Source organism: Corylus avellana, chromosome ca1 (genome assembly GCF_901000735.1).
Source record: "Corylus avellana chromosome ca1, CavTom2PMs-1.0".
Classification (NCBI taxonomy): Eukaryota; Viridiplantae; Streptophyta; class Magnoliopsida; order Fagales; family Betulaceae; genus Corylus; species Corylus avellana.
In genome coordinates this window covers 29,634,756-29,656,797 of record NC_081541.1, presented here as the reverse complement: position 1 = coordinate 29,656,797, position 22,042 = coordinate 29,634,756, and the positions used below count along the sequence as shown (strand labels likewise).

The window sequence follows — 22,042 nt, the reverse complement described above, 5'->3', positions numbered from 1 at the left end:
AAATTAAAATTAAAAAAAAAAAACTAAAACTAAAACTAAAACTTTTAGAAAAACCCTAAAACTAACCAAAAAAAAAAAAATCCAATCGTTGGCCAATTTTTTTTTTTTTTAAATCAATTTTATAAGAAAAAATTTTAAAAAAATTCAATTTTTTTTTTTTTTTTTAAATTGAAAATTTTAGTTTTTAGTTTTATAATTTTATTTAAATAAAAATTTACGTTTAAAAAAAATAAAATTTTTCGTTTAATAAAATGAAATTTTTTGTTTTTTAAAACTAAATAAAAAAATAGTTTTCTTTTTTTTAAATAAAAATTTCCGTTTAAAAATAATAATAAAAATTTTTGTTTTAAAAAAATTGTTTTTTTTTTTAAAATATTATTTTTAAATTAAAATTTTTCATTTTTAAAAAAAATCAATTTTTTTTTTGAATTTATAGGGGTATTTTTGTTTTATTGAGAAATGTATAGGGGCATTTTTGTCTTATTGCTAGTCTTGAGGGGGAACATTGACAATGTTTTGGTAGTTTGGAGGGGACATTGTCACAATTGAAAGTTTGGGGGGAACATTGTCAATTGGGTGGTAGTTTGAGGGGGGTATGTGGACTTTACCCTATATATATATGTGTGTGTGTGTGTGTGTGAATAATAGGTCTGATGTGGTGAGGTCACTAGTATAAATCTCTTCCTCCTTCTCTTATGTGGACATGTAAAAAAATATATATGTGTGTGTGTGTGTGAGAGAGAGAGAGAGAGAGAGAGAGAGAGAATAATGCGTCTGATGTGGTGTAGTTGGTTTTATTTTAAGGTTAATGACTTTTTTGGTAGATATGGTAAGACTGATTATCAAATAGACTATTAGACTCCTCGGTTTCAAAAAAACTATCACAGAAGATACATTTGTACATCAATAAATGCCGATGGTACTTTGGTCCATGTCTTATTTATAAAATTAATGGTAATCCACCTCCATGTCATTTAGAACTTAAAATATGTCTCACATTGCTTATTAATATTAAGGCTTAATTATCTTTTTAGTATTTATGTTTTTTCACATTTTATTTTATTTTTTTACCTGCGTTTCAAATCCTATCAAAAATTGTACATGACTTAAGAGAAAAGACTAATTTAATATATATGTTAGCCCAAACTAATGCACATACGAATGCATTAGTTTGGGATAACAAATATGAATGCAACCGTCCTAAAAATTTAAAATTAACAAAAATAATTAAAAAACTAAACCTTAAAAACAAAAATATTAAAAATTATGGGGTGGCCCATTTTGGCCATATCAGCCACCCCCATTTTGGCCATTGGGGGTGGTTCGGCCACTCCCAAGCCAAAAAGGGGATGGCTGGCCGCCCCCATTGGCCAAAATGGGGTGCTAGAGCCACCTCATATTTTTTCAATTTTTTTTTTTTTTTTAGGGTTCGGTTTTTTAATTGTTTTTACTTTTTAATTACATGTGTCATTTGTATGTGATGACACGTGTAACAGAATGTGACAAAGGTATTATGTTGGTTTTTTCCCGTAAGTCATGTACCATTTGTAATAGGATTTGAAACCCAAGTGGGAATAAAATAAAAACATGCAAACCTAGGTATTAAAAAGATAATTAACCCTAATAGTAATAATAAATTAAAATATTAATTTTTTTTTTTCCCATTTTGGGCTGCCGAACCACTTCCAATGTCCTGGGGGTGGTTTAGTCACTCCCAAACCGACCATATGGGTGAAACCACCCCTTGCTAATTAAGAGTGGCCGAGGCACCGCCAGATGGATAGGGGTGGTTTCGGTCACTCCCATTTGGTTATTTGCGGGTGTTTCACCTGGGTGGCCATAAGAGGGTGTGATTGGAGCTTGGAGCCAATTTTAATTTTTTTGAATTTTTTTTTAAATAATACGAAGAGAAAAGTGTATATACCTCCTCAAACTACTACATTATTGTTAATTTGTTAATGTCCCATCAACCTACCAATTGTGTCAATATCTCTCAATGACAAAAATACTTTTTAATTGTATTTTTTAAAAAAAGAAAAGGAAGAAAATGAAAACCCCCTTGGCCAAATGAGGTTGGTACTTGGTTTTAATTATATATATATATATATTGCTTCTCTTTTTTTAGTTTTTAGTTTTATTTTTTATTTTTTGGTTCAAATTTATAAGGATCTTTTTGTCTTATTGAAATTTGTAGGTTATTTGTGTTTTTTTTGCTAGCTTCACAAGGCACATTAACATTTTTTTATTAGTTTATGGTGGGCATTGACACAATTGGTAGTTTAGAGGGGATTATTCACAATGTAGTAGTAGTTTGAGTGTGGTTTGCATACTTTTTTCTATTATTAAATAAGGCATGTGAGTTTATGATTAATTTTTTCTATTATTAGCGGAAGTCACTAGTTCGAATCCCTCTCCCCCTCTTGTGCGGACATGTCAAAAAAATAATAATAATAAGGCAAGTGAGACGTGTTAGTTTATGATTAATTTGACATGACATGCTGTTAAAATATTGGGTCGGATGAAAGTATATCTCCAGCAGTAAGAAGTATTCTACCTAGTCAAAAAACACAATTCTCTATTTTAGCTACTCATTTTTTAATACCAACTCTAACAGATACTTTAAATCAATCCCTTTTTTTAAAAAAATATTATTTTTTAATCTTTCTTTTTTTTCTTTTTTTTTTTAACTTTTCTCTCTCTCTCTCTCTCTCTCTCTCACTCTTCCCTCTCAACTCAAACCCAAACCTCCCATGACCAACTATTCCCTCTCAACCCAAACCCCCCATGGCCAGCTCTGCAATTTTTTTTGGGGAGTTTTTAGTGATTCAAAATACTTGAATTTGTATTATAAATTAATGAACAGAGAAGAGAGAAGAGAAAGAAAATAATGTGAAAATAATATTATATTCAACAATCTAGTGTGCTACAGTGAATAGCAATATGAAGCTATTCACTGTAGCAGTTAAAGTATAATAGCTAATATGAAGCTATTCCGTTGGAGCAAAAAAAATGGCAAAAATAGCTAAATGTAGCTAATATCTCCAATTTAGCTACACTGTTGAAGATGCTCTTAGATGTATGTTGTTACGAGTCTAATAATATAGGTATTTTATAATTAAAATACTTAGAGATAATAAGTTATCTTTATTGATAACTTTAGAATTAGATTTAGAATTTAAATATTAGATATAATATGTTATCATTAGAGATAACATTTTTTTAAAATTTTTTATTTTTTTTTATGAAATTACATGAGCATACATCTCTGAAAAATCATAACCAAAAGCTATGAAGGTTACAAAGTCATAAAAATGACTTCAAACTTCTGCCAACCCATGTATCATTATATTTAAGGAACATATCTGCTTCGTGTATACTAGATCTAGGACATGGGTAACCCAAATACAAAAAAAAAAAAAAAACTAGAAACTAAAAATTCGATCGTGAGAGTTAAGTCCCCACATCGATCTACTATATCCTCAATCCGAAGGCTAGGATAACAAATCCATCCTCAAGTCGAAGGTTAGGACAAACAAAAAAAATAAAAAACAAAACACAAAAACCCCATTAGCAGCAGCGGAGGAGCACGGCATCGTAGACATCCATTCGGAAGACACGCCTTGGCCAAAGAAGACGATCAGATTTAAGGTTGAAGAGACTAGATCTAGATCTAGATCTACAAACTAGATCTAAAGTAACCCACCATAAACGGAGACCGATGGAGCCTACAGAGAAGACACCGTGCACTACTACTGTGAAAGGAGAGGAGGGAAGTTCTAGATGTAGAACTTCTCTCCTCTTGAAGTTCTTCTTAGTGTTGTCTAGAAGAAGAAAAAAGAAAAATTCTAGAGAGAAGGCTATTTGTTAAGATAACATGTGATTATTAGAAGTAGTTTATTGCTATTAGTCATTTATAAATTTTATATCTACTATGTTTTGTAAGTCTCTATTCAAAGAGGCCAAGTTTATTAATGAAATTAAGCAAAGATTAATATTATTCAGCCTTGAGTTGATTTGTGAGGCATTAGGGTTCCTCGAACTACTCTTATTTATATTTTACATGCTACGGTGCTTGAGCAATTAAGTCCGTAACATATGTAGATACCAGCTACCCCCTATGGGGTGGTTCGGCCATCCTAGCATTTTTTTAAAAAAAAATTTAAAAAAATAAAAATAAATAAAATCTGACGTGGCATCCAAAAACCCAGGTACCAAGCCATGTGGCGCCCACGTATAAGAGTGACGAAGTGTTTCGTTAAAAAACTTAATAGAATCTTAATAGAGGTACCAAGTGGATTTATTGGCTTACCACTTGTACCATTTGTAATATTTTTTAAAACCTAGCGGCTATTTAATTTTGGTGCAAACCATAGGTACTGGAATAGTATTTAAACCTTAAAAAAAGATCAGTTCTCTAAACCAATGAAATTAACAAACTAATTTTGATATTATATATATATATATATATATATATATATATGAGAATATGTTATTCTATTATATTTATCGAAAGTAATACTGATGTGGTATTTTTGTGTCCAAAAATATCAATAATAAAAATTACCACTCGCAATAGTATGAATCCTGTAGGATAGGGCTATATTGAGGGTGTCGAACTTCAAGGACTGCAGGGATTTTATTATCAAACTCGAAAGATTAAAATTAACTTAATTAAAAAGATATTTGATTTGATTTTCTTTAAAACTAAAGTGCATGAAAATAAAAGAGATTTAAAATAAGAGAGAGAGTGTAGGGCATTGACTTTACCTCTATCCGCACAACAATGGCTAATCATAATTAATCCCAAAAATTCATTCTATGCATATTATAAATAAACAAGAAACTACCTTATTAAAGAATAAGCATAATCTATCTTCGGTTGGCACAGATCGTCCACCTAACCACTAGGATGTGGTACAACCCGTCTTCCCTAGGTATAAATTATTAAATTCTTTAACAGGATACATACAATCAATGAATAAGTGTAACCCATCTTCGGTTGAAACAGACTGTCTACCTAAATTACACTAAACTAGGGTGTAGTACAATCCGTCTTCTGTAGGCATGGCCTATCAAATCCTATTGATCATATGTCAATTAAACCTATTGTATAACCATCATCATCATAATCACAGAAAATAAGAATGATTTGATTTCAATAAAAGTAAAATACTTTCTAAGACGAGAGAAGAATTTCACAAATATTGATTTTGGAATTTAAGAACAATTGCATTTAATAATTAAGAACAGAGTCAAAAGGTAGCAATTCTCATAGTTATACAATCAATATGCATAAATTGAAAAACTAGAAATTAAATACAATCAAACCATTGTGCTTGAATAGGGTTACATCAACACCTCATGAAGGGGTTTAGCTGCTCATGATCTTCTAAGCTCCAAAGACAATTTACTGATTTTTTACTCTAGAAAGGAGTGTGTCTGTTTACAATGTTTAGAGCCCTATTTATAGGGATTTGGAAAATCCTAAAACCCTAGAATTCCTCAGAAAATCGGAAGTCAGTCTCCTAGTCCAATTGGGAGACTGAAAACCAAGCCCAAGCTGGAAAATGATTCTTGTTGTGCATTGTACGCCCGTGTGCTCTCGATCCAAGATTATGTGCACTCGAGCGTAGTACGCTCGATCCCTGGCCGCAGACGCTCCAGCGTAGGTGCGCTCGATCCCAGGGGTGCTGCGATCGATCCTAGATCCAGAATGCTCAAATTGTTGTCCTTTTAAGCCCAATTTCCAATGGTTTGTCAAATAAGACTTGAAACACAAAAACAAAACAAAATCAAACAAATAACAATGCTAAGGAATTAACATATGTAGATTAAGGAGCTTGAATGTGCAACATTCGGTGCTTATCACACCCCCCCAACTTACATATTGCTAGTCCCTTAGCAATATAAAACAGAAAATAAATTGAAAACAAAAAGATAAATCCAGCTTTCGTGGGATGTACGGTTGCATTTAGCATATGCAACAAGCCTTTTAAACCCCTAGGAATTCCCTAGAGGACGAGTGAAGTCTCGTGAGGATTTTTCAAGAATGATACCCACAAACATTGTCATCATTATGTCATTCAAAAGGATAAAGCATCACAAAAATAATGGTTCTCGTTCATTAGCAAGCTTAAAATTATAAACCCCATCTTCAAAATTCCAAGGAATTTACAAGTCAAATCACTTACAAATGGCAGATTGAGATACACAAATTTCAATTAGTGCAAAGTGAACTAACACATAATCATGAGGTTTCAAAATAATTCCAATATGAATGAATCAACATCTCAAAATTTATTGGACTTCATATCAAATGAAACAACCATGGCATACATTTTTTTTCTCTTTTTTTTTTTTTTTTTTTTTTTTTGTAAGCTTTGCAATGCTTAGCTCCTTTAAGCTTTCTAGTTGACCCATGTATCGAGTGTTAGGCCAATGTCTCCCAAACCAGATGGCTTTAGGGCACTAGGTGTAAAGACACCCCTAAGGACTTATTAACTCGAGTCAAAAAGGCTACGAAGCTAAGCTAGCCATTTTATTAATCAACCCAAAAATTTCACTTTTTGACGCGAACACTCACTGCTTAATGAGGCAAGAGGTCCGGTTACTCAGCGAAAAATTCAAACTTGATTTTTTTTTTTTTTTGTTTTTTTAGCATGCCAAAGTTATTCACCCAATATGCCACCCAACATAATTCAAGATATTGAAAACAAACATAATTGATCTCAAAATTGATACCTCACAGATATGTGCTAGTGTGCTCAAGATAGATTTAAATTGAAACAAGAAGCATCTCACGTTGCCAAAAGTAAGTAACAAGACCTAAAATTCCTAAGTCATATGATCATGTGTTCTCAACTTTAAGCCTACCAATGAATTTCAAACCAAAATCAAAGCTCAACCATATGCTTAAGAATGACATAACAATAATAATGGATTGTGTTTTGTTTTTCCATACCCCCAACTTGAATCATACATTGTCCCCAATGTATGTATAGAACTAAAGAATAAGATCAAGAGCACAGAAATACCTGAATGAGCAGATGGAGGCATATCATACCCCCAAACTTGAATGCAAAAACACATGTCCTGAAAATAAAGTGATACTCCAACCAAATACCAATCAAGTGCACACATTGTTGTAAAAAGATAAACAAAGAATGAAGCAACAATGGATAAAATAAACCTGGATGGAGATCATGTACCTTGGTGGAATGAGGAGTCGAGCGCACAAGACCTGCGCTTGATCCTATGAGGTATTTCTCAATGTAAGTTCGAGTCCCGAAGGATCTTACCTCGATCCTTCAGAAGTCCAATTAAGCTCTTCCATCCCTTCTTCTTTATGATCATGTAGCACTCCACAAGGAAGAGGATTCTTCTTAACATCCCGAAACTGCTTCTCCCAGCTAATAGGTCTTGATGCTCCCCATGGCAATGTTCAGGGTGTTTGTTTTGAACTAGTTTCATGATCAACCTCTTGTCTCTATGGGAGTTCTCAAAAACTGGGGTAGCCAAGAAATTTGCCAAAAAAAATTTCACCCTAATGAAATCCACTTCAGCAACCTCTGAATGAAATATGTCCCATGTGGGATTGTCATCAGGTGGTGAAATACTTGAAGTGAGAGGCATAGGCTCCGAAGGGTTGCTCCATGATGGAACTTCAGATAGAGGATCAGGAGGTGGGTCTTCAACAGTTTCTCCAATGTCATCCAAGAAGAAACATGCATTTTGATCAGGCGCATTCTGGAAGGCATTGAAGATGTTCAATCTGATCTTCATATTCCCAAAAGAGATCTTCATTACTCCGGTCCGGCAATTAATGCATGCATTGGCTGTGGCGATGAAAGGACGCCCAAGGATGACAGGAATATGCTTCTCTGGATTTGGGACCGGTTCTGTGTCCAGAACTATAAAGTCAACTGGATAGTAGAACTTGTCCACCTTGATAATGACATCTTCCACAATCCCGCGGGGTTTCTTGATCGAGCGGTCAGCCAATTGCAAGACAGTACTTGTCGGTTTCAATTCCCCTAGGCCTAGTTTCTGATATACCGAGTATGTAAGCAAATTAACACTAGCTCCTAAGTCGAGGAGAGCTCTCTCAATCTCAGTGTTTTCGATGATGCATGAAATTGTAGGCGCTCTAAGGTCTTTGAACTTTGGAGGAGTGTTATGCTGAATCAGAGAGCTTACTTGCTTGGTGAGAATGACCTTCTTAGGAATGTGCTTCTGATTCTTTCTCTTTTGAGTGCACAAGTCCTTGAGAAATTTTGCATAAGCTGGAATTTGCTTGATGGCATCAAGGAGTAGGATGTTGATTTGAACCTGCTTGAAGGTTTCCATTATGTCTTGTAACTTCTCTCCTTGTTTCTCGAAGTGGGAGGGTGCCTTGAGACGTTCTGGGAAGGGGGCCTTAGGCTCATATGGTACCTTAGGAGTGGAGGCAGATGATGAAGATGCCTCGATGCTTACTTGTTTACCCTTGTCCTGATGCAGATTCTGTGGGGTCTCATTTTGCTCATCCTTCTTCTCCTCCACATGATTGTCAACTATTCTTCCGCTTCGCAATGTGGTGATAGCCTGAACTTGCTGATAGTATGAAGTGTTATCATCTACCATGTAGTGCCCCTTAGGATTTACCACTGGCTGACTTGTAAGCTTTCCTTCGTCCCTTTTGTTGAGGGTGTTGGGAAGTTGTTCGACTTGAGCTTCCAGCTTGGCAATAGATTGGGTATGTGAGTTTACTATCTCCTCTTGAGCCTTGACTGACTACTTTATCTCGTTGGTCAGCTCACTCATTGCTTTTAGCATCCGATCCTCAAAATTAGACTCTGAGGGAGACTGGTAGTGCTGCTGTGGAAGCCGGTAAGTGGAATGAGGTTGGTAGGGCTGCCTGTTGGATTGAGCTTGATTATGTGGCCCTGAGGCTGAGTTGCCCGAATTTAAATTCTTCCACGAGAAATTTGGATGATTTCTCCACCCGGGGTTGTAAGTATTGGAATATGGATCATTACCCGGTCAGGAGAAAGCTGCATTAACCTTCTCATTACCAACATTAGTAAAATTTTCAGCAAGACGGCAGTTATTTACATGATGCATAGAACTTGAACAAAATGAGCAAGATTCATGTGGTGTGTGCATGTGGGTAGTATGAGGAGCAAAACTAGTAGTCATCCATTGGTTTAGCTTCTCGGTGATAGCCTCAACTACTTGGTTGGCCATGTTTGAGAATGGCATGCTTCATACAAACTCTCTGTCTTGAGTGCTTTAGGTGCTGGTGCCCTTCGTTTGGTGGAAACCCGTTGAAGAGAATTGTTACTCAAATTTTCAAACATAGCCCATGCTTCATCTTCACTTTTTAACATGAAAGTTCCCCTACATGATGCATCCACCATTTTTCTATTGGACTCGGTTAGGCCATCATAAAAACACTGCACTAGCTGTCATTTCGGGACAGCGTGGTGTGAACATGATCTAAGCAAGCTCTGTAGCCTATCTCAAGTCTCATGGAAATCTTCTCCCTCATATTGGGAGAAGGTAGTGATGGCTCTCCTAGTGTCATTGGTCATTCCTATGGGGTAATACTTCTTAAGAAATTCTTGTTGCAATTGAGCCCAAGAAGTGATAGAGTTGGGTGTTAAGGACTGGAACCAATGTTTGGCTTTTTCCTTGAGGGAGAAAGGAAAAAGACGCATCCTTAGGGTATCCTCAGTGAATCCATTCATTTTAGTGGTATCACAAATTGCTTCGAAATCACTGAAGAAGTCATAAGGATTTTCAGTGCTAAGCCCTAGGAATGAAGGTAAACTTCGTATAGTGCTGGGCTTAATTTCATAATGGATTGCCGTAATTTTCGGCAACCGGAGACATCTGGGAGTAGTGTAAGTGGTAGGAAGATAGTGATCTTGCAATGCTACGTGGTTACCATCCCCCATGGTTTCAGTGGAACGCTGTTATAGCAAATTAGAGTTCTTTTGGGATCTAATTTGTCTAAGGGTGTGTTCAATTTCAAGGTCACAAGAAATTAATGGAAAAGACAAAGAACGACGACCTCTCATAAACTAAACAGAAATCTAAAAAGAATAGAAGAAAAAAAAAAAAAAGAAGCTAAAAAAAACAGAGAACAAACAAGCTTACAAACGGCCTTAGATAGCACTTAGGGTTCTGGATGCAAGCTGCCGCAAGTGTGCTCGATCGCACGACAAGGTGCGCTCGAGCGTACTGCCACAGATGGGTGCGAGCGCACGAGGAGAGGCTCAAGCGCTGCTAGCTTGGTTCCTGCTGCAGTGCATCCGTGCGCTTGATCGTACGCGACCTGTGCTCGATCGCAGTCATAGAGAAGGAAGCTTACGGACCTGTTTGCAAATTCTAAAATAAAAAAAAAACAAAACACAAACAGAATTAAAATTAGCAGAAAAATAAATTATTAAGCTAAAATCAATCCTTAAATTTTGACAATAAAACCGTTAAGCAGTCTCCGGCAACGGCGCCAAAAATTGATGTGGTATTTTTGTGTCCAAAAATATCAATAATAAAAATTACCACTCGCAATAGTACGAATCCTGTAGGATATAGCTATATTGAGGGTGTTGAACCTCAAGGACTGCAGAGGTTTTATTGTCAAACACGAAAGATTAAAATTAACTTAATTAAAAAGATATTTGATTTGATTTTCTTTAAAACTAAAGTGCATGAATATAAAAGAGATTTAAAATAAGAGAGAGAGTGTAGGGTATTGACTTCACCTCTATCCGCACAACAATGGCTAATCATAATTAATCCCAAAAATTCATTATATGCATATTATAAATAAATAAGAAACTACCTTATTAAAGAATAAGCATAATCTATCTTCGGTTGGCACGGATCGTCCACCTAACCACTAAGATGCGGTACGACCCATCTTCCCTAGGTATAAATTATTAAATTCTTTAACAGGATACATACAATCATTGAATAAGTGTAACCCATCTTCGGTTGGCACGGATTGTCTACCTAAATTACACTAAACTAGGATGTAGTACAATCCGTCTTCCCTAGGCATGGCCTATCAAATCCTATTGATCATATGTCAATTAAACTTATTGTATAACCATCATCCTCATAATCACATAAAACAAGAATGATTTGATTTCAATAAAAGTAAAATACTTTCTAAGACGAGAGAAGAATTTCACAAATATTGATTTTGGAATTTAAGAACAATTGCATTTAATAATTAAGAACAGAGTCAAAAGGTAGCAATTCTCATAGTTATACAATCAATATGCATAAATTGAAAAACTAGAAATTAAATACAATCAAACCATTGTGATTGGATAGGGTTACATCAACACCCCACGAAGGGGTTTAGACGCTCATGATCTTCTAAGCTCCAAAGACAATTTACTGAATTTTTACTCTAGAAAGCGGTGTGTCTGTTTATAATGTTTAGAGCCCTATTTATAGGGATTTGGAAAACCCTAAAACCCTAGAATTCCTCAGAAAATCGGAAGTCAGTCTCCTAGTCCAATTGGGAGACTAAAAACCAAGCTCAAGCTGGAAAAGGATTCTTGCCGTGCACTGTACGCCCATGTGCGTTCGATCCGAGATTATGTGCGCTCGAGCTTAGCTTTTGTGCGCACGAGCGCATTGCGCTCGATCCCTGGCCGCAAACGCTCGAGCGTAGGTGCGCTCGATCCCAGGGGTGCTGCAATCGATCCTAGATCCATAATGCTCAAATTGTTGTCCTTTTAAGCCCAATTTCCAACAGTTTGTCAAATAAGACCTGAAACACAAAAACAAAACAAAATCAAACAAATAACAATGCTAAGGAATTAACATATGTAGATTAAGAGACTTGAATGTGCAACATTCGGCGCTTATCAAATACTACTCTCTATACTCATTTATATTTTATGTTAAGAATATTTTAAGTGACATAATGTATATTTTATGTCATAATGTATTTCAAGTAAGTGATATAAAATAAAAATATACTGCATACACTTTAACTCCCAACAATTTGATGGGATTCAAAAGTAACATACTCGTTGAATAGAAAGAAAGAAAAAAACTTACTTTTTCTCTAGCGCCGCAGCCTCAGGTAAGCCCCCTCCCCCATGGTGAGGGGAGGAGAGATGGCCGTTTGTTGCCTCCCTCATCCCCCTCACTTGCCCTTGCACCAAGTGCTAGTAGTTTACTTGATGTCCCTAGCTCAGGTTGCCTCCTCCCTACCCTTTCTCTGCCGCCCCTTCCTCCTTGTTCCGCTTTTGTCCTTGGCGGGGCTCTCTGGTTGTTTTTTGCTCATTTCCTTTCTGTTTTTTTGCTATGTTTTTGGTGTGATGTTCTTGTAGCCTTGCTTGTGTGCCACTTGGTGTGGGTGCTAATTTTGGGGGTTTCTTTCAAACTCCCTCTAGTTTTGTTTTGTGTTTGCCGCCGATCTCCTCCGCCCGCTCTGCCGCCCACCGTCCGATGCTGGGTCTTTCCTCGTGCCCCTCCAGCGATGAGCTTCAACGTCCCCTGCTGTGATGGTTTTCCGGCCAGCTAGCGATCGGTTTCGCCACCCTCCGTCCACTGTTTTAGGCTTTTTTCGCGTCCCCACCGCGTCGAGCTTCCATCGTTCCCTTCCGGTGTCGGTTTCCGGCAAGTGCACAATCAGCATCTACGCTGCATGTGCCTGTTCCCGTTTGTTTTATTTTCCTTGTATTGTCTTTGTTCTTGTTTTTTCCCTGTATGCATTTCATTCCTGTTATTTGCTTGTAATAAGGCCCTGCCTCTTTGGTTCGCCCACGTTTTATTTTGCTTTTCTTGTTTCTGTTTTGTAATAAGGCTTGGCTACTCGATCTATCTGCTTGGATATGAACTGAACTTTGGTCCAGATCTTTTAGGTCATGGATGTGAATTTTAGTCCAAACCTTTGAGTTGTGGACGTGAACTTCATCCTGGCTTTTGGGTCGAGGAGGAATTTGCGCTACTTATGCATTGGATTGGGTCTGGATTATGCAGATCTGTTATTTTAATTGAAAACTAGTCATAGGTTAGCGGAGGTTTAGGTGATGTTGTATCCTTATAGCTTCGGCTATAATTTGCAATTTCAGGGCTTTGTGCTTATGCGATTAAGAGCTTTATACTCGTGATTATTATCAATGAAATTAGAATGTATTTCTTTCAAAAAAAAAAAAAGAGAAAGAGTAACATACTCGTTGATTAATGCATTTTACATAATACGACGTAGTTTAAGTGATTTTTTTTTTTGAAATAATTAATATAAAATGTAAACTAAAATACATTGTGTAAACCGATATAAAATACGGGTATAAAAAATTACTCCAAAATGTAGCGCACCACGCACGCTAGAAAGTCGTGTAAATTGACTCTGAGCCCAGTCTGAGTAAACGAGAATACAAAAACCCCTTAAAAACCATTTCCATAGCCCCGAAGCATTTGCAGAGAGCTTCCATTCGCGCTCGCAGATTCAATCAACAAATTCTTCAAATTTGATCTCTTTGATATTCATCTCTGGCAGATCCATCCCTTCAATATCTCAAAATTCACACATATATGTAATTTTTCCTTTGTTTTTTGGTGGTCGAAGAAATCAGAAATGGCAAACGTAGCGTGCGACTATCGGTTTCTTCTCCTCGTTGCAGCCGTGGCCTTCATCTACATCCAGGTAACCCCTCGAAAACCCTAATTTCTGAAATTCACACGAAAATTCATGCAGGAAGTTGTGCTCGTTTTGTTGTTACTGATTGCTGTGTTGCTATATTCAACCACATTGTTTTGGTTTCTTATTTTTTGGTTGATTTGTTTGTTTCGCGTAGATGCGGCTGTTCTCTACGCAATCAAAGTATGCGGATCGTCTTGCTGCTGCGGTATGTGTCTAAAGCGTATTTCATGTCTATGTGTCTGTGATTGTGATTGTTTTTGCTCTTATTGTTATTGTTTTTTTTTTTTTTTGACATTTCTTTCTTATTGATTTGTTTTTGACAGGTTGAAGCAGAGGACCATTGTACAAGTCAAACGCGATTGCTAATTGATCAAATTAGCTTGCAACAAGAACGAATTCTGGCCCTTGAAGGTGGGTTGGGTTGGTTCACTCTCTTCTTGTAATATGCTATAGATAGCTTTAAATGAAGTGTGTGTGTCTTTGGATTATTGAGAGATGGATAAACTGCGAGGGAAAGAAAGCATAGGAACTCATTGGTTTGGACAACTACTATAAGAGCTTTTATCAAGCAATTGGTTAGTCTAGATCATCGAATGTGTCCCAAGTTGTGGTTCGTGCCATATGGTCACTATGATTGTGGGAGTTGATTTTGCATGATTCCATGACATATCTATGATAAATGTGGTATATGGCACCTTGTTTTGTAGTCACGAGATTATATTACTTTTATTAGTTTCTATTTGGAAAAGTAAACCCTATAATCCACAATATTGTTACTTTGTTAAAAAAAGTGAACCCATTTGATATGTGGTAGTTCTGACTAAATTAAGTTCCATTTGCTTCAATACTCTTTCTGTGTCTCTGTCTCTGTCTCTCTCTAAGTGGTGGATTAAAACTCTACAGAGATACTATTGGTACTTATTCTTCTGAGATTGCTATTATTTTAGAACAAAGGAAACGCCGAGAAGAAGAGTGTGGACAGCTGAGGGATCTTGTTGAAGAACTTGAAAGTATGTCTTTATCAAAACTCCAATAAACTCTCTCTTTTACCGTTGTTTTAATCTCTTAATATTTCTCCTACCCTGTGCATAACATCTAATAACCATCGCTATTTTGAAACATTTTTGTTTATATCTGTCACTAATAGATTACTTTTTACTCTTGGAAGATGCCTATATGCTTTTATAGCATGCATGCGTTTATGTTCTGGTTGTATGATCAAAATATGTAAACAAGTCAATCTACTTATAAAAAAAAGCTAATACTTCTCAGACATATGGAATAAAATCAGTAATATAGTTTAGTTGTTTACATTTTGAAACATATCTAAGGTTTAAATGAATCTTTAATTTCTGGAAAAAGGTTAGAAATCTCAAAACAGCTAATTTGGAATGATAAGAGCTTCTGAGACCAATTAAGAGGTATAAGAAGATTGTTCTTCTTTTCTGAACCAAATACTGGAGAACAATTTCTTTTATTGAAAACTCTAGGAAATTAATCTCCTAAATGTATTACATTTGGATCTCAATAAAAGTGGAGGGCATGTAGAAGAGAATCTTGGAAGGTTTCTCTCCTGTTTTGTTGTGCCAGATAACATTGCTTCCATTTGGTTATGAGACTTCTCTCTCTTTCTTCAAATTTCACTGTAATTTGGGAGAAAGATTCTCATTTTTTGAAATAACATGCATGGTTTTATGCTTTCACTTTTGAGAGACATTGGGAAACTCTCTATTCATGCTTGTGTGATATGGATTGTATGTATTCACTTCCTTTGCTGCCCTATGGTCAATTGACCTTAGCTTTTCTCTTTTTAATTGGCTTTTTTTGGTGATTCTCTTACTTTTGTATTTCCAATTGTTGATTAAATTTCTGTGCTGTTGCATTCAGGCACTTTTCTTTTATGTCATTTTTTATTTAACATTGAATTGCATGTTTGACACAATTCTAGGCACTTAGCATCCTTTTTTGTTTATACTTTCAGCGAAAGGCCTACAGAGACTGACTGACAAAGTACAGGTTCAGATTGAATAGGATGCTTTGTAACTTTCCTTCTTCTCTTAAGTCATAGCTTTTACTTGTAACAAGTTTTTCTGCCAAACTTATTAGGTACCAGTGGCAGCAGTGGTGATTATGGCTTGCAGTCGTGCTGATTATCTGGAGAGGACAATTAAGTCTGTTCTAAAGTATGTTTTAGTTTTGCAGCATGTGTTCCATATTTTTTGTGCTTTTTGCTGAAGTTTAAACATTTTTAGCTGACCTCTGGCAATATTCTCCGTTTTCCAGGTATCAAAGTCCTGTTGCTATGAAGTATCCTGTTTTTGTATCCCAGGTACTTACATTTGCAGGCTTCTTTTTGCTTTGTCTGAAATTTAGATTTGTCTTATGGGCATGATTAATCCATATATATTACTTTCGCCAAGATTTAGATGAGACTAAACAGCTTAACATGGTGGCTTTTACTTTCTCTCAGGATGGATCACATCCAGATGTTAAAAGCAAGGCTTTGAGTTACGATCAGCTAACATATATGCAGGTAAACGAAACCATTGTGACTTTGTTTTTCATGGTCAAGTACTACTGGATAGATCAATGATTTTGGTTTCTCTATTAAATTCGTTATGCACACTGGTTTGGATATATTTCAAGTAAAAAAGTTGGACTTGTTTGTGCTGTCCAAACTGGTTTTCATACGAACAGGAGGGATTTCCTGCAACTGTCTATCTTGTAGATGTTTTTAAACCATCCCGTATATAATATATATCTTTGAATTATTTATTTTGTTGGTGTGTTTGTAAATGACTGCAACACAACTTAATATGCTGGACAAAGAGTTGGCTTTAGTTGAAATAAATTTAATTAGAAAGTGATTTTAATGTTCGGTCGTCAACGTATATCCTTAAGAATAACCTTAACTTTAAAGTGAATACAGCTTACCTTGAAGACTGACTTCATTTCATTGCAGCACTTGGATTCTGAACCAGTGCAAACTGAATCTCCTGGAGAGTTGATTGCGTACTACAAAATTGCTAGTAAGGATATTTCCTTCTTTTATGAATTCTATAAACTTTGTAGCTTATGTACTTCCTTTCTCTAGGTCATTACAAATGGGCACTGGATGAATTGTTCTACAAGCGTAACTTCAGCCGTGTGATCATACTTGAAGGTGAAATGATCTTGCTTTAGTTTTTTCTTCTTCATTTTTCATTTTTTTCATGTTTTTGTCATGCCTTTTTGAGTTTATGGAAAATGTGTAGATTGATAAAGAATATCCCTGAACACAGATGATATGGAAATTGCCCCAGACTTTTTTGATTACTTTGAGGCTGCAGCAGCTCTCCTTGACAAGGATAAGTATGGCTTCTGGGAGAACTAAACCTCTTATATGTTGGATATCATTATATACGAGTTATAGCAAATTCTGGGAGATTTGATCTCTTCTTTTTTTTTTTTTTTTTGATATTGAACCATGGTAGGTCCATTATGGCTGTTTCCTCATGGAATGACAATGGGCAAAAGCAATTTGTGCATGATCCTTGTAAGCTCTTTCAAAATTTCTTCCCTTTTAGTATTGTTCATGCATTATATAGCTATTAAGATTTTGATGATTTTCTGAAACAGAATTTTTATGTAGCATTTGTTCCCTTCTCTGCTATCTGATGTGCTCTGCAGATGCACTCTATCGCTCAGATTTCTTTCCTGGACTTGGGTGGATGCTGGCTAGATCTATATGGGATGAGCTGTCTCCAAAATGGCCGAAGGCATATCCTTGTTGGTTTAGTGTATTTTTTGTGCTTAGACCCAAGTATCCATGCATCTTGTTGCATCTGTTTTTAACGTTGTCTTTAACAAAACCTTACTTACTGGGATGACTGGTTGAGGTTGAAAGAGAATCACAAAGGTCGACAGTTTATTCGCCCAGAAGTTTGCAGAACATATAATTTTGGAGAGCATGTATGTACAATGATCGAAGTGTTAAGAATTTCTCTCTATCTATATATCTTGGTTATCATCATTCCTAACCTCAGGTTTACTTACTCTGCAAGCATAGATTGGTATGTTTACTTGTTGAACATTTAGTGATATATTTGTGTGCGTATTATGCAGCGAAATAGTTTAATTTTATCAATCATGCAACCAAATCCTCTTCTAAAGTAAAAGTTATTTCCTTGCAACATCAAATATACATGGAAAGTGAACTTAGTGAATTAAATGTTTGTGTTTAGATTGGACAATTCAACCCCTTTCTGCCCAAAGGAAAATAAATTATTTTCAAAATGTACTTGGAAACCTTAATGCTGGATAGGTACAGACAGTGCTCTTATTCTATCACCCCAGCAAATCTTTTTATGGGCTACATGCTAGTTGTGAAGCTTCATTTTAAAATCACCCATTTTCAAAATTTTGAAGTGACACTTTAAGGTTGATGCTTAATGTTGTGAAGCTTTTGTTCGTTCGAGGGATATTTGTTACTTAACTTGGTGATTAAAGTAAACCTATGAGTGCATGCAGCTGTCTTTAATCACCAAGGATATGTGAAACGTTTATGTGATTATGTGAAGCATTTATGTGATTTTTTGTAGGGTTCTAGTCTGGGGCAGTTCTTCAAACAATATCTTGAGCCAATTAAGATGAATGACGTCCAGGTAAGTGACAATTTCTCTCTGACACTTCTTGTTTGATTTAGTGCATTTGTCTTTCACATTTTCAATTTGAACTTTGCTTCTCTTTTTCTTTCCAAAAGGTTGATTGGAAGTCAATGGATTTAAGCTATCTGATGGAGGTAAAATATATCCTCTTTTTTATTTTTATTTTTACAAGTGACTGCAGCGTTCATTACATTTATGGAGAATAAAAATCTCTTTCAATCTCCAGGACAAGTTTATGAAGTTCTTTGCCAACATTTTGGAAAAAGCTAAATCTATCGAAGGAACTGATGTTGTTTTAAAGGCATATAATATAGATGGCGATGTACGTATACAATACACCAACCAATTTGACTTTGAGCTCATTGCACGCCAGTTTGGAATTTTTGAAGAGTGGAAGGTAATTCCTGAATGTTATTGTGTACCTTTCCCTTTCCTTTTGTTTACACTAATATTAGGAGTAAAGTGTTTGGTTTTATTGGAATATGGTGGATGGCACATTAAATGACGTTTGTTTCTTCAGCATAGAGCATATTTTAAACCTATCCAAGTGCTAGAGCTTTCAGTATAGCAGTTGAAGATAATTCAGGTTATCTAGCTGGCTAAATAATTGTATATTTCAATTAGGCGGATAATGTCACCTGGTTTCCGTTTTCTTGCAAATTTGAATCCCAGTGTTTTCCATGTGGTGAAACAGCTCGCTATTCAATATTGTTTTTAAAACCCTCTTTTGGCTTTCTTATGATTGAGTGGTAGAGCTTTCCTTTATGTACAGATCTTTTTAGTCATATTCTGACATAGTTTTTTGACTTTATGTTCAAGGTCTTTCGTTTGATTTTTTTTTTTTTTTTTTTTTAATTGGTTATGATTTTATGTTCAATTAAGTACCTGTAATTGTGGTGTTGTTTCAGGTTGACATAAGAAAATAATAAAAATGTTGAACTGATCTCTCTCTCTCTCTCTCTCTCACACACACACACGCACACACTGCTATACTTGTGCTAGCACATTTACAGCCATAAAGAATCTGAATTATTTAATGATATGGCCACTTTGCTTTTTGTGTTGCAAATGTGCTTGTAAAATCTTTATTTGAAACTGATTTTGTCCAGCATTTTCATAAAAAAGTAGACCTCAGTTATTCTTGCTTTTCCTTATTTTCCAGGATGGTATACCGAGGACAGCATATAAAGGAGTAGTTGTTTTCCGATTCCAGACCTCACGGCGTGTATTCCTCGTTGGTCCAAATTCCCTCAACCAGCTTGGGATTGAAGGTGCTTGATGCAGAGACAGGTTAGTTATTGAGCACTATATATTATAGTTTGTAAATAACCATCATGAATTTTGTTACTTAAAATTGTTGAAACAAAATAGAAAGGAAGTTCGTGATGATTTATTTAACTTGAATTTCATTTTGGTGCCAACGTCGAAAAGTTCTCGTTAATTCATTGACATAAAGAACTGGCTCCGTTTTTTAATGCTTTTTGGAGAGTGCATTTTTTTTTTTTAAAAAAAAAAGTATTTTGATGTGATATAAAAATGAAAATAGTTTTGAGTGATTTGATTGTCTCTCGTTTTAATGGACAGAGTTTACGAGGAGAGTATATATTTATTGGTAGACACCGTGGTTCTGGCAAAATAACTATTTTTGAAGCGGACGGGTCATTCATACAATTTTAGATCATCAGTACAATTTACACTAAGGGATCTGGCCCCGAGTTCACAGGCTGAGTTTCTCAGCAGCGATATCAACCTCTGTAATCGTCACATTTTAACTACTAAATGTAGCAGACACCAGATTTTGTGCTCTTCAAAGAGGGTATTCTCAAGAAGTGTAGACATATGCAAGATGGTCTTAATATGGGCAAGAAGATTCCATGACTTTTTGTAAACTTTTCAATCTTGATTAATCCCTCTAGTTTCTTTGATTGATCATTATCCTCTTCATTTCAAACTAGGTTTAGATTTTCTTTTATCGTTGAATATCTTGTTATGTCATTTTAGATTTTATTTTGGAAAAAGTACATATGTTCCTTCAAATTATCACTCAATTGTCAATGTTTTTCCAAACTATCAATTGTGTCAATGTGCCTCTTAAACTACCAATAAAATGTGAATGTCGTTTCTAAGGAAAAAAAATACCCTTCATAAAATTGAAGAACTCTTCAAATCATTTATAAAATTAAAAAAAAAAAAAAGAGTAAAAATTTTAAAAAGAAAAAAGAAAAACCAATTTATAAGGATATGTTTTAATTTTTTTTTTTTAAATATAGAAAAAATAGAAAATGGGAATTTATAATATTTTTTTAAAAAAATTAATTAAAAAAATATATAGAAAAATCTTTTTTTAAAAAAAAAAAATGAAAAAATGAAAGGAAAAAAAAACAATTTATAAGATTTTTTTTATAATATATATATATATATATATATATATATATAAAATAAATTACTTTTTAATTTTTTTTTTCACTTTTTGTTTTTTTCTAATTTATAAAGATATTTTTGTCTTATTAAAACTTTTTAGGGTTATTTTTATCTTTTTGTTGGCATTAGGGGGTTAGGGCGGAGATTGACACAATTGGTAGTTTGAGAGGGGACATTGACAATAGAGTTGTAGTATGAGAAGGGTATGTCCGTATGTGTACTTTTTCCTTTTATTTTTATTGCATCTAATGGCATACATGATGCCACATGGTGAATATATTGCTGCATTAAATAACGTGTCATCATATGTACCGTTAAATATAACAAAACAAAAATACATCATGAAATGAATTCTTTTTCGTTTTAAGTGAAATGGAGAGCATCCTATTACCGCTAAATGAGTATGTAATTTTAATTGTTGATGGATGGTGACTAATTGCCCATAAAAAAGTTTTGATCAAAACCCTAATGAACCATTTATGTACAAGAAAGTGTAAAGATAAAGTAGTGACATCCTTTAATGAAGCCTCAAGTTCACATTCTTTGATCAAATTCTTTAATCAAATTCGCATTAAATCGATGGTCTGTTTACCTTTGTAAGTTTTAAATGAAGCCCCAAGTTTTATTGAAATAGAGGATTATTTTTTATTATTCTTAGCAATCTTCTATTAAGGATAATTGAGAACTCTTGAAATGTTTTTCAAGAGGGGTTTGGATTAGGGGCAGTAAAAAAAAAAAAAAAAAAAAAAAATTTGTAGTTCTTTCAAAGGTGTAGATTTAGTTTCACCATCTTTCTCTTTTTGATGGAAAACTTGAAATTAAATCTAATTGGTTAAAAAAAGGACTGAATGTCTCATGTAGTTTTTTTTTTTTTTTTTTTTGCAACACTTAAACCAAAATCCTTTTAGGAGTTACGAAATATAGAATATGATTTTCGATTTCGGATTATGTAACAATCTTAATTGTTCCATATGACTTAAGTGCAATTTCAAGTTCCACGTCGAATATGAGTTTGAATGTAAAAGAGAAAGGGTTATCATCGGGTTAATGTAATGTTACAATCCTAAGTTTCAAAATGGCTTAAGTGCAATATTAGGGTAATTCTAGAAGTCACTCTTATGTTCCTTTATGTCATTATATGAATGTGATGACTTTTAAAATTACAGTTTGATCCAAATTCAATAATAATCAATTACAAGCACAATGTAAATTTTAGAAGCCATATCATTTTTAGAGTGACACGAGAATGACTTTTAGTATTACTCACAATATTAACATGTGTATATAAGCTTTTAGACAGGGACGGAGGAAGGGGGGTCTG

At 34.9% G+C, this 22,042-nt stretch overlaps 1 protein-coding gene across 2 annotated transcripts; it reads left to right on the top strand.

Annotated features, from left to right (window-relative positions):
• The first annotated feature begins 13,336 nt into the window (after positions 1 to 13,336).
• On the top strand, positions 13,337 to 20,232 carry LOC132166998 (alpha-1,3-mannosyl-glycoprotein 2-beta-N-acetylglucosaminyltransferase). 2 transcript variants are annotated; one of them, XM_059577884.1, is made up of 19 exons: positions 13,337 to 13,657; positions 13,809 to 13,859; positions 13,978 to 14,065; positions 14,602 to 14,664; positions 15,636 to 15,664; positions 15,761 to 15,837; positions 15,938 to 15,983; positions 16,125 to 16,187; positions 16,617 to 16,683; positions 16,749 to 16,817; positions 16,936 to 17,005; positions 17,128 to 17,189; positions 17,324 to 17,414; positions 17,512 to 17,605; positions 18,235 to 18,297; positions 18,396 to 18,434; positions 18,527 to 18,697; positions 19,463 to 19,590; positions 19,885 to 20,232. In XM_059577884.1, exons 1-18 carry the CDS (start codon positions 13,589 to 13,591, stop codon positions 19,577 to 19,579), a joined length of 1,329 nt encoding a protein of 442 aa, XP_059433867.1. In that variant the 5' UTR covers positions 13,337 to 13,588; the 3' UTR covers positions 19,580 to 19,590; positions 19,885 to 20,232. The 2 variants fall into 2 exon arrangements, with proteins under 2 accessions (XP_059433867.1, XP_059433866.1); XM_059577883.1 differs by having other exon boundaries at positions 13,338 to 13,657; positions 15,636 to 15,670.
• Positions 20,233 to 22,042: the final 1,810 nt, after the last annotated feature.

What these genes read in the sequence shown, in the direction of transcription:
- LOC132166998 (XM_059577883.1), top strand. Translation starts at nt 13,589, where the DNA reads ATGGCAAACGTAGCGTGCGACTATCGGTTTCTTCTCCTCGTTGCAGCC. An exon ending in TGGCCTTCATCTACATCCAG is followed by an intron (nt 13,658 to 13,808) that starts GTAACCCCTCGA and finishes TGTTTCGCGTAG; the next exon opens with ATGCGGCTGTTCTCTACGCA. An exon ending in GACTGACTGACAAAGTACAG is followed by an intron (nt 15,671 to 15,760) that starts GTTCAGATTGAA and finishes CAAACTTATTAG; the next exon opens with GTACCAGTGGCAGCAGTGGT.